Source organism: Anabrus simplex, chromosome 14 (genome assembly GCF_040414725.1).
Source record: "Anabrus simplex isolate iqAnaSimp1 chromosome 14, ASM4041472v1, whole genome shotgun sequence".
NCBI lineage: Eukaryota > Metazoa > Arthropoda > Insecta > Orthoptera > Tettigoniidae > Anabrus > Anabrus simplex.
In genome coordinates, this window is record NC_090278.1 from 100,920,320 (window position 1) to 100,933,064 (window position 12,745).

At 39.6% G+C, this 12,745-nt stretch overlaps 1 protein-coding gene across 1 annotated transcript in view; it reads left to right on the forward strand.

The window, feature by feature from the left end:
* Positions 1-227: 227 nt before the first annotated feature.
* The window catches only part of LOC136885639 (trichohyalin), a 193,928-nt gene continuing 181,410 nt past the window's right edge, over positions 228-12,745 (forward strand). The window contains exons 1-2 of the mRNA XM_068230311.1: positions 228-932; positions 12,272-12,460. Coding sequence (XP_068086412.1) covers positions 753-932; positions 12,272-12,460 — 369 coding nt within the window. The 5' untranslated portion in view covers positions 228-752. The remainder of the gene's footprint in view (positions 933-12,271; positions 12,461-12,745) is intronic.

Below are 12,745 nucleotides of genomic sequence, written 5' to 3' on the forward strand. Positions count from 1 at the left end.
CAAAAGTCCTCCTCTGATTAGTGTATCTTTTGAAATGCATTAATATCGTGTGTTTCTCACGAAACAAGGGTATCTGACACGAATGAATTTGGTGATCTGTTGTTTCGTGTGTAATTTGTGATTTTTCGCGGATGTGTCAATGACCCTCTATTTGATTTGTGACTGGGTGAAAAGTATAAGCCCATCAATCTTTCACGATGATGAAAATGAGTCAGACGTCAGGGTTTGGGAGGAAGGACTATTGTAACGTGCAATAAAGGCACCATCTCGATGCAGAAACTTTGGAGTGAATGACAGTTTAGAAGTGTATAATTTGGTAACATAATAATTCTTTTGATCAGAATACGATAATTTCAGGATTCTTTCTCGACTTTTCATAGCTCCAAGTTTGGCATCATTGTTTGATTTGTTATTATATCCTTTGTCGATGAGCCATCGAAGAAGGCGAAGAAGGTGTGGAAGTTGAATTTGCTTCAGTTTCTTATCACAATGTGAGTTGAATTTTATGTTCAAGGTTTGGATTGTTTGTCTTAACGTTTTTAGAGCTACAGTGAGTTTGTTTCGCAAGTCCAGAGTAGACAGAAGACGTGCGGAAATGAAGATCACCATAGCGACTATTTTGTTGACTTCATTACATAGTTGTGTGTAGGCCTACAAATGGATGAAGTATCTGATTTTATCTCCGATGAGAGGAGATTTCGGACTGTGACCTAACGTTCCTGATGACGGCCAGAGTTCAGTGAACCGTCAGGATGTCGTACCTTGGACGGAAGGAACGGCTGTTCGAGAAACCAGCGGGGGATTCCGGTGCCAATGTATTGCGAAAGCGTAGTGAAGGGCGCATGAAAACCTATGCGTCATGCATAGATACACGGGCCTGGAGCCTCGACTCGGAGGAACGACGGAACCATCTTCTGGAACTTGTGGCCAAAGTACGACAGTTTATAAATAATATGCGTATACTCTGTGTCATGACCTTCAGTTCACCATACGGCATGTTTGGTTTGTTCCTTCCGGTCCGGATTTCAGACAGTCTCTTCCGAAATCCTGCCGGCGCCGCGGTGTTGGGTTGAGAGGTGGGCTAAACTGCTATTAGTGTGAAACAATTTCAACTGTTCCTGTTTCGAACTCGAAACTGTTTCGAATAGCAGTTTTGCTTCTCTTTCCATACAGGTTGTTTTGGCACTAATACTGCAGTGTTGCACACCTCTATTCTAACAGTGCCTTGAAAACTGCTGTACAGAAGGAATTAACATAAAAATAATTTAAACTAAACTGTTTTTGCCAGTGAATTGATGCTTCGAGAGCTACAACTATTAATTAAACATGATTACTTTTTTATATCTTGCTGTACAGAAGGAATTAACATAAAAATAATTTAAACTAAACTGTTTTTGCCAGTGAATTGATGCTTCGAGAGCTACAACTAATAATTAAACATGATTACTTTTTTATATCTTGCTCTCGTTAACGATTTTACATAAGTATGCATTGAGGTTAGGTTATACTACTCATTCTTGCATTATAATTTGGCTTTTTCTCCTTGATACCAGTATGAAGACACGCTAATACTGATCATAAACAAATACCTTTCCAAACGGCTATTAGAAAATTTCGGTCGTAAGTTATAATATTGTCACAGGGAACACATGGTTTTGAGGGTATTCAGGGGTTGTAGTAAGGTTGTAAAGGAGAGGGCATATACGTCTCTGGTAAGGCCCCAACTAGAGTATGGTTCCAGTGTATGGGACCCTCACCAGGATTATTTGATTCAGGAACTGGAAAAAAATCCAAAGAAAAGCAGCTCGATTTGTTCGGGGTGGTTTTCGACCAAAGAGTAGCATTACAAAAATGTTGCAAAGTTTGGGCTGGGAAGACTTCAGGGAAATGGGACGAGCTGTTCGGATAAGTGATATGTTCCGAGCTGTCAGTGGAGAGATGGCGTGGAATGACATCAGTAGACGAATATGTTCAAGTGATGTCTTTAAAAGTAGGAAAGATCACAATATGAATATAAAGCTGGAATTCAAGAGGACAAATTGGGGCAAATATTTGTTTATAGGTGGGGTAGTTAGGGATTGGAATAAGTTACCAAGGGAGATGTTCAATAATTTCCAATTTCTTTGCGTTCATTTAGGAAAAGGCTAGGAAAATAATAGATTGGGAATCTGTCACCTGGGCAACTGCCCTAAATGCAGATCAGTCGTGATTGATTGATTGATTGATTGATTGATTGATTGATTGATTGATTGATTGATTGATTGATTGAGCAATTGATTGAATCTGCGTAACTGGGACTGTGCCTGTGGGTCCAATGACTTGTTATTAGCACGGTTGTGTTTTTACAGTTTATACAGAATAACCTTTCCCAATGCTACTAACATTTATTATATCCATTAACACCAGAAAGCCATAGACTCGTACAGAAGAACTGTACACATAATTTTGGGGACTGCGTTTACAGATTGAGCTCAGTGAATTAAGAGGTACCAGTACTAATAACAGGATGAAATTAGTGGATTAAGTATGCCTACAAAAGTAATATAAACATTCATAATAGGAAACCAATTATCAGAAAATTGGGGCACATACAGTGTATGAATAGAAGATATCCTAGTTTAACAATGTACACAGACTTAAATGATAGACACACAATAAACTGAATTAAGGAGAAAACAATGATCTTAACATTGCCTCACTAGAGGGGGAGTCCGACTCGTTGGCTGAATGGTCAGCGTACTGGCCTTCGGTTCAGAGGGTTCCGGGTTCAATTCCCAGTCGGGCCAGGGATTTTAACCTTAATTGGTTAATTCCAATGGCTGGGGGCTGGGTGTGTGTGTGGCGTTTTCAGCATTAGAAATCATCCTAGGTAGGGCCCTCATTTTCACAGACATGCAGGTTGCCTAATAGGCCGTCCACAAGAAAATGACCCGCACCAGGCCATACACCATTATATATACTAGAGGGGGAGATAAGTAACATATTTAAACCAACTTAAATTATGCTTGTATAATCTGCAGAGATAATTGTAAATATATATGAGCATGCTGAGAATATAAGTTAGGCCTACATAAGTTTTTAAAGAGTAAGCAACGTTACATCTAATATTTTATGTTCAAATTAAGATTAAATAATATGAAACTAATTACCAGAACATTGGAGTACTTTACTTAACTGGTAGACACAATAAACTGAATTAACATAAAAAACGATATTGACATAGTCTCACTAGGGTGAAATATAAGTACGGTAACTTAAATTGTAAGTCGATCTGGGGAGATATTTACAAATATATACAAGCATGCTAAGAATGTACATGAATTTAAGAGCAGGGTCACATTATCATACAGCAATATTGCAGCTAACATTTTATGTACAAATTAAAATTAAATAATAGAAAACTAATTACCAGAAAACTGGGGTACTCGAATTAGTTAATATGATTTAATGTATGAACAGAAGATATCCTTGTTAAATGATCTATATAGATTTAACTGGCAGACACACTAAACTGAATTAATGTAAAAACAATATTGATAGCCTCACTAGAGTGGAATATAAGTACCTAACTTAAATTGTAAGTTGATAATTTGGGAAGATATTTACAAATATATAAAAGCATGTCATTAATGTACATGAATTTAAGTAGAAAGTTACACTCTTACAGCAACATTACATCTAATATTTTTTATACAAATTAAAATCACAGGCTTAGTAATTATTACTGTATCTCACTGTCTTCAGTATCTTACATACTCCAGTTGCACTGCCTTTAATACTGTAACATGATACCCAGAAGCTGTGATGCAGTCCACTGGCTATAATTGGCATTGAGGAACAATAACTGCCGCACATGTTGTGGACTTAGTCTAGTGCGTTTTTCGTTGACAAACGCATCAGCCTTCGAGAATATACGTTCGCAAGGAACTGATGATGTAACCATGCCAAATCTCTCTCGTACAACTTTTGAAAGCACTGGATAATTATGGCGGTATTTTTGCCACCACAGCAGAGGATCTGCAGTCCTGGGATAGTATGCCTCCTGCAGGAACCATTGTACTTCTACTATAGTCCCAGATGTGACTGTTCCTGGAATTAAAATATTTATAATATATTAGTTTATTGAACTTCTTTTTTTACCTTGTGGTTGAGTGTTGGCAATCATTCTGTCAAACTCCTCCCAGACTGATGAGTCACAATGGAAGTTGCTTTATGTGGTGCAGATGGCTGTGTTTCTTATTTGAATACTTTTGTAGCCAATTCTAGTACATGTTTCTTTGCTGCTTCTGCAGCAGTTGTATCTGCAAATTCAGGCTTCCTGTATCGGGATCCAAGAATGTACACAAAGTTAGAGTTCCGGAATACTCAGTATTGTGGTACCGGTACCTTATGGCAGTTTCCTGGTTTAAGATTTCCAGTACCGACTTCACGGGGGCACAGATTTTCTGTCTCAGCATAGACTTGCGTACTGATGATAAAACACACGCCAGTGGAATAGCATCGCTACCTGTGATATACTTTTCTCCACTAAGCTGCTTTGTGATTTCTTCAAATGGTTTCAGCACTGTGCAGATATCTTTACAAATTTCCCATTCTCCTTCAGACAGTACAAGTAAGGTGTTGCTGGTCAATGCTTATGTTACCTTTATTGCATCTTTGAGCTCTACAAAGCGACTCAGCATATAAAATATTGAGGTCCACCTAGTTGGTGCACTCTGAATTAATTTTTTAGGGATAACATCACTGTGAGCTTTATTGTAGTCCAATAGCTTTCTTGTTGCAGTTGTACTGCTTTTGAAGAAGACAACAATAGATTTGACCTTTCACTGCAGTGGTTGTACTTTATCTAAAGCTTCCTGAACAACCAGGTTCAGGGTATGTGCATAACACCAAAAATGCTTCCACCCTAGGTCATTCTTCACAGCATTTTTTATGTTGCTTGCATTATCTATGATAACCAACTGAACTTTCTCAGATAAATTAAATTTATCTGTTATGTTTCTTACATGTGTAGCCAAATTACTGCTAGCATGTGGGCCATCTACTGGTGTACAGTCCAGTAATGTTGTAATAAACTTGAAGTTTTCATCCAAGTAGTGGGTGGTGACAGCTATGTAAGAATCATTGTTTTTAGAAGTCCAACAATTTGTAGTAAGACACTTTCAGTAGATAACAGCTGTTGTGAGACAGCATTGAAACATTGCTCATACACTGCTGGTAGGTAACTAGAAGATATGAGTTTCCTGTTGGGGAGTTCATATTAAGATTTTTTTTTTTGCAAGTTTCTTTACATGACGCAGATAGGTCTTAGGGCGACGATGGGAGAGGTAACAGCTGGGAATGGAAGGAAGCCGTCGTGGTCTTAATTAAGGTACAGCCCCAGCATTTGCCTGGTATTAAAATGGGAAACCACGGAAAACCATCTTCAGGGCTGCCGACAGTGGGGTTCGAACCCACTATCTTCCGAATACTGGATACTGGCCGCACTTAAGCGACTGCAGCTATCAAGCTCAGTTATGAAGAATTTAATGCCTTCATAAATTCCTTAAACCCACGGTCTTCCACTATAGAGAAAGGTTGAAAATCCAGCACAAACTGCTTCATTAAGTGGTGATTGAGCCTGTTCTGAACAGTATGACTGATTTTCTTTGTCAAAAAACTTGATATATGTGACTGCTGGTGTTTGTTGCTGTAGTATTAAGCCCTGAAGAAGAGGTGACACTTGAAGTGGCTACTGAAGTTGAAGGAATGTGAAGATGTTGATTATGAGATAGGAAAGAAGACACAGGAGTTTGCTGAGGATTACTTTGATTTTCTGAATTGTCAGGTAAGTGGAAGGAAGCACTGAAGCAGTACTTTTTCTTGAAATGGGAGCAGAAACTTGAGGATTATCCACATTGACTATTTCACAGTAAACATTTTCACTCGATTTTGATATTGTCACTGTAGGGTGTTTTCTCCTTACATGTGTTTTTAAGTTTGTTATTGACAATTTATACGACAGCTTCTGATGTGCCACATGGTCACTGTTCCTTACCTCTGTAAAAATTGACCATAATGGGCCGGTTTTATCCCTCTTGGCCCCCACATTCATTTTCAAGTACTATAACTTCTTAGTGTTAAACAAAATGCGTTCACGAATAAGTTAATTAATCAAAATAAAAGACGCTTAAAATTTACACTACAATTACAAGTCAGCCATTTCCTGACTTTCACTCTGTATAATTCAAAATTACAGAAGCATCCACCTGCGCGTGTTGCATACAGAATTTGCGAGAAGGGAATATCATGATTTTGCAATTTCAGCAAATTTTGAACTATATGGCGATTTCCCACATGATCAGGTATCACAATATTATTTTTCTGTATTATTGCATTTCAATACAGAATTCGTTAATACTAGAACGAAGGTAACGATTAAGCGTATATAATTGCTATTATAGTTTCCTTTTTGTTCTTTACTACGCTCAGGCATCAGTTAAATTGTAATAACTTTTTATTATATAAGATTCACAGTTTAAGTATTGTGCGCCTTTTAAATCGCTCTCGGCACCACGCTTGTGCACCTCTTTCATTGATGTCCGGCCAGATGGCACTGACGATCTCGTTGGGCGCGCAGAGCGACCAATAGTTATAGTGATTAGCGAAGTAGCAACAGAACAGTTTCAGAAGCAGTGGTTGTAACAGGGTGTTTTGTGAAACAGCTACATTCCAAAACGGTTTCGATACCCGGTCACGCAGAGCGAGCAACCAATAGTTTGATTAGCGAGGTAGCAACAGAACAGTTTCAGAAGCAGTGGTTGTAACAGGGTGTTTTGTGACACAGCTACATTCCAAAACGGTTTCGATACCGGGTCACGCAGAGCGAGCGACCAATAGTTTGATTAGCGAGGTAGCAAGAGAACAGTTTCAGAAGCAGTGGTTGTAACAGGGTGTTTTGTGAAACAGCTACATTCCAAAACGGTTTCGATACCGGGTCACGCAGAGCGAGCGACCAATAGTTTGATTAGCGAGGTAGCAAGAGAACAGTTTCAGAAGCAGTGGTTGTAACAGGGTGTTTTGTGAAACAGCTACATTCCAAAACGGTTTCGATACCAGGTCACGCAGAGCGAGCGACCAATAGTTTGATTAGCGAGGTAGCAAGAGAACAGTTTCAGAAGCAGTAGGGTGTTTTGTGAAACACCATTCCAAAACGGTTTCGATACCGGGTCACGCAGAGCAAGCGACCAATAGTTTGATTAGCGAGGTAGCAAGAGAACAGTTTCAGAAGCAGTGGTTGTAACAGAGTGTTTTATGAAACATCTACATTCCAAAATGGTTTCAATACCGGGTCACGCAGAGCGAGCGACCAATAGTTTGATTAGCAAGGTAGCCAGAGAACAGTTTCAGAAGCAGTGGTTGTAACAGGATGTTTTATGAAACAACTACATTCCAAAACGGTTTCGATACTGGGTCACGCAGAGCGAGCGACCAATAGTTTGATTAGCGAGGTAGCAACAGAACAGTTTGAGAAGCAGTGGTTGTAACAGGATGTTTTATGAAACGGCTACATTTCAAAATGGTTTCAATACTGTAACAGTTTCAAAATAGCTGTTGAGTTTAATCCGTCCCATCTCTGCTAGGGGTAGCGTGCGTGCCTGCCTGTTACCCGGAGGCCCCAGGTTCGATTCCCGGACAAGTCAGGGATTTTTACCTGGATCTGAGGGCTGGTTCGAGGTCCACTCAACCTACGTGATTGTAATTAAGGAGCTATCTGACAGTGAGATGGCGGGCCTGGTCTAGGAAGCCAAGAATAACGGCCGAGAGGATTCAACGTGCTGACCACATGACACCTCATAATCTGTAGGCCTTCGGGCTGAGCAGCGGTTGCTTGGTAGGCCATGGCCCTTTGTGGCTTTTGTGCCATGGGGTTTGGTTTGGTTCTTCCAAAATCCTCAGATCATGTTATTTTATTGAGTAGTGATGGTGGTGATGATTATTGTTTTAAGAGGAAGTACAACTAGGCAACCATCTTCTATATAACACTAATCAGAGAAAAAAAATGGAAGGGATCCGACACTTCGAAAAATGATGATATCAGCCAAAGAAAGACAAGGGCCACAGATGGCGTGAAAATGAAAGACTTCGTAGGCCTCGAATGCTCTCATACCAATACAAATGGTGCATTATTGGACATTATAAATTTTTCAGCAAACCGTCGGGGTCAGAAAAGAACAAGAGTTAGCCAAGGGAGGTCCGATGTGATAGATGAAAGTGAGGAGCCTGGCGCAATGCTAGGACTCATCTTAGGCCCCGTGGTCGCCAACCCACGCTCCCAAGTTAAGAGCTCCTGGGGCTTATTGACGAGAGTCCATCCTGAAATATAATAGTGCTTATACATGTTACAATCATTAACACAGTAGCCTCGACCAAGAAGTGTAAGCTTTGCACTTGGAACATCTGGTTAGGTGCGCAATATTCATCATGGCAGCAAAACTCGGTTTGAAATCCATGTGTGACTAATTCATTTCTGGGGATAGGCAATGGAGAGCTGAATTTTCAAACTTATAAAAGTACTCATTGTGGCAAAGCAGTTCCTGTGTAAACGTGTGCATCATGTTCTCATAAAACGAATATGACAGTAAGTGTAATATTATTCAGTGACTAATTATATCTACCTGTTGTGAGACGTAAAGTAGACAACAAATTGTCACATGCAGTAATGATAATATGGAGTAAAAAACATGTTTTCTTAAAGCAGATTCCAGGACGTGATACTTAACATGTCTTTTGGTTAAGTTAAAGTTGGTGTGTTGACCGTGGCCCATCCTAACAGAATAACAAATCACTTGTCAATAATCAGAGTGGTACTTTAAGCAGTTCAGAACTTATACCAAATTCTGTTTGGGTATTACTCTAGTGGTCCACACATAAGTTGAAAATACTTTTCTTGGTGTGATAGAGGATGGTTACCTGGTTGTACTTCCTCTTAATAACCACTGCCACTTCCTGGTGTGTTTGGGGAGAAGTTAGAAGAACTCTGATTTGGAGAAACAGTTGAACATTTTATGCTTTCTTATACTGAGGAAATTGGTTAAATACACAACTTCTTATATAGGAAGATTTTTTTGGTGGGGACTGGTTAAGCCATTTTTGACTCTTAAAACAACAATTGAGCAATTGTCAATTTGTTATTTTAACCAGCTACTTCCTGTTGAATCTTGGTTGAGAGGAACATTTATGATTTGGAATGTGCTATACTTTTGACTACTTAACGTGTTGTTTCCAGTTGCAAGAATGAGTACTTGCAAAATTACCTCATTATAGGAAGTGCTGTGGTTGGGGCAGTAGAATACATCCACGGTATCCCCCACCTGTTGTAAGAGGTGACTTAAAGGGGGACTTTTGGGAGTGCGGGCTGGCAGCCACGGTTCCTATAGCTGGTCTGGCATTTCTTCCACTTGTGCTAAACTTCTCATTTTCATCTTCCCTATCTGACCTCCCTTGGTCAACTTTTGCTCTCTTCCAACTCCGGCAGTATTCAGTCTTTCGTTGCCCTACCTTCATTCTTCAAAGGATCGGACCTCTTCTGATTACTATTAATAGGTTATCACCACCGCTATCTCGATCTTTAAATTTGTCTTGGTCTGACACAGGGTCTTTTGTATCCATCTGTTGTGACTGTAGGATCACATGCTGTCCCCTCTCTCTGCCTGTAAGAAGATAACACATGGAACCATTGAGCAAACGGCCAGTTCTGCCACCTAGGGATCAGTCAATTGCTACTGATCTGCATTTAGGGCAGTCGTCCAGGTTGTTGTTTTCCTAGCCTTTTCTTAAATAATTTCAAAGAAATTGGAAATTGGATAAAGTAGCATTGGTACAGTTCAAAAAATATACTGCACAGTTCATCATCATCATCATCATCTTCATCATCAATGTCCCACTCCTCTCGCCCGTGTGTAGTTTCTGCACAATTGTAAAATTTAAACAATGAACTAGATCAGGCATTCCCAAACTGTACACATGATTGGTAGAAAAATATTGGATAATATGCTCTATTTACGAAAAACTATAGCCTATTTCTCTTTCTTTCTTTGTTACTGCAAAAGTCACAAACACTTTTTTATAATCATCATACTGTAAATAGGAGCTACATCTGCACACTTCCAGTCTTGAGGAAGTTCGCCTTGACTGCTCACAACCTTTCAGGTGAATGAAAAGGCGTATGGCTATTAGTGCCGGGAGTGTCCGAGGACATGTTCGGCTCGCGAGGTGCAGGTCATAATTTGATTTGACTCCCGTAGGCGACCAGCGCGTTGTAATGGGGATGAAATTACAAAGACGACACATACACCCAGCCCCCGTGCCAGCGAAATTAACCAATGATGGTTAAAATTCCCGACCCTGCCGGGAATCGAACTCGGGACCCCTGTGACCAAAGGCCAGCACGTTAACCATTCAGCCATGGAGCCGGACGCCCTTCAGGTTACCCACCCCGAAGGGTTTTGCTTTCCTTTGAATCTTTTCCAGTTCTTGAACCAAGTAATCCTGGGCTGGGTTCCATACACTGGACTTGTACGCCTTCTCCGTTACATTCGTACTAAATACGCTCATAACCACATAAAGAGATCTGTGCTATGAAGGAAAAAGGTGGAATAGTGTCATTGTTTTCTTTTTTGGACATCTTATCTATGTGGGAGTGCATTTTATTCACTTGTGTAAAAAAAAAAAGTTTGAGTCATATGGCAAAAAAGTAACAAAACATTGAACCGGATGTAAGGAAGCAGGCAGACCCACCCCTTACATTGGTTGTTGCAGTTAATATTACAATAACCTTTCTGCACTGCTTCATTTACGAATAACTGATCACAACATCCACCAAATAATTGTATTCTGTACACATTATTAGTACATAATTAGAGTGCTATTTTTTTTAAATTAAAAAAAAAATGTTATTTGTTTTACGTCCCACTAACTACCTTTTGGTCTTCGGAGACACCGAGGTGCCGGAATTTAGTCCCGCGGGAGTTCTTTTACGTGCCAGTAAATCTACCGACACGAGGCTGACGTATTTGAGCACCTTCAAATACCACCGGACTGAGCCAGGATCGAACCTGCCACGTTGGGGTCAGAAAGCCAGCGCCTTAACTCAGCCCGGCGAAGAGTGCTATTTATTAGCCCACTTGGTGTCATTGATCGTTAAGGCAGTAGGTCTAAAGGAACTTACGCCGTGCTTAGCCGGTTCGAGTTCCTGAGGTCGAAAATTTTTCACCATCAGAATGTTGGCCAACAGGGCAGGAGAAGCGGTGGTATGCAATTTCTAGTCACTAGATTGCATGCCAAAAGTATGGATTAAATTCCAAACCTCTCCTCAGTGTTCATGTTTCACCCATTGGATGAGGACCCCTTGGTGTATTCGAGAGCAGTTGGCTATGTGCTGGCACTCTCCCTTCCTACTGTCACATGTAATCTCATTGGTTGATATCAGGGCGGGCATCGAATCGTAAAATATCACTACGAAGATTTCACTTCGTACCCAACCCCGGAGAGAAAGGTTGGACACACTTTCGCATACATACAGTGTTTTTATTATTTTAGTGCCAATAAAAAGAAATAATCTGATTTTAATAATTATAATTGTATAATCACAAGTTATTCATTTTAGGCAAATAATGGGACTTTACATTTTAAGCATTCAAGACCCTGTAATATTACTAGGTGATATGACGAAAATATCAATGTTGTTTAGTGGTACGCCAGTCTGAAAGTTCAGGAATGCCTAAACTAGATGATTTGAAGGTATGCCTGGAAAAACAGGTAAACCCTCAAAATTAAAATATTTGAGTTAGATGTGGCCATCTGTTGTCGGATACAAGATGTATCCTTTAGTGATCATATTATTGGGTGGAAGTTCTTGTGTTTCTGGATTTGCTTTATGTGTAATATATTCAAGAATGGGCTAAACCACTGCCTCTAATGGCAGTCGTGGAACTACATGGTAACTAAAACAGTAAAATGTTCTAAATGAGAAAGTGGCTTATATAATAGTAGAAAATACATACCGGTATTTAGAATGATAATACGCTTCTAATCTACTGATTATTTAAAATGAAATTAACTGATTACAGGAAAAAAGAACATCTGTATAAAGTATTAAATATACCTTACATAATAATTTGAAAAAAAAATACATGGTCAAGTTTACCCCATTCAGTATTTCCTACATTTTTCTGTTTCTATTGAAGGAATCATCACTGCTTTGACCTAATAGTCTATTTGTTGTTTGTAGTCATATGAGAAGGGACACCTTGGGAAGTATGTACCTATCCCAGTACTCTTCGAGACCCTTCTGGCAGAGAAGAATGCAGAGATCGAAGAACTGCGACGCAGACTGCGCGAACATGGTATTGATGATGAGGTGTTGTTTCCTAGACGCCGCGAAGAAATACCATCAACTTCCTTCCAGACTGAAGAACAAGTAAGTGTGATATTTATTACTTATTCTTTTGACTACAATTTTTTAAAAATTTTTCATGCACACTTGTTGAGAAGGTCCAGATTAACTTACACTATGTGTCCCACTAGTACTGAAAATCAACTAAGAAGAACCCAGCATCTCAGCGAGCATAGGATTATTTCACTTTTATGAATTACATGAAGGGTAATGTAATAATTGTTTAAATACACCAACAATCGGACTACCATTGAGAAAAATGAGTGCTAAGTTTCATTTGCAGGTACTCAAAAGATAAGTGGCTTGGCT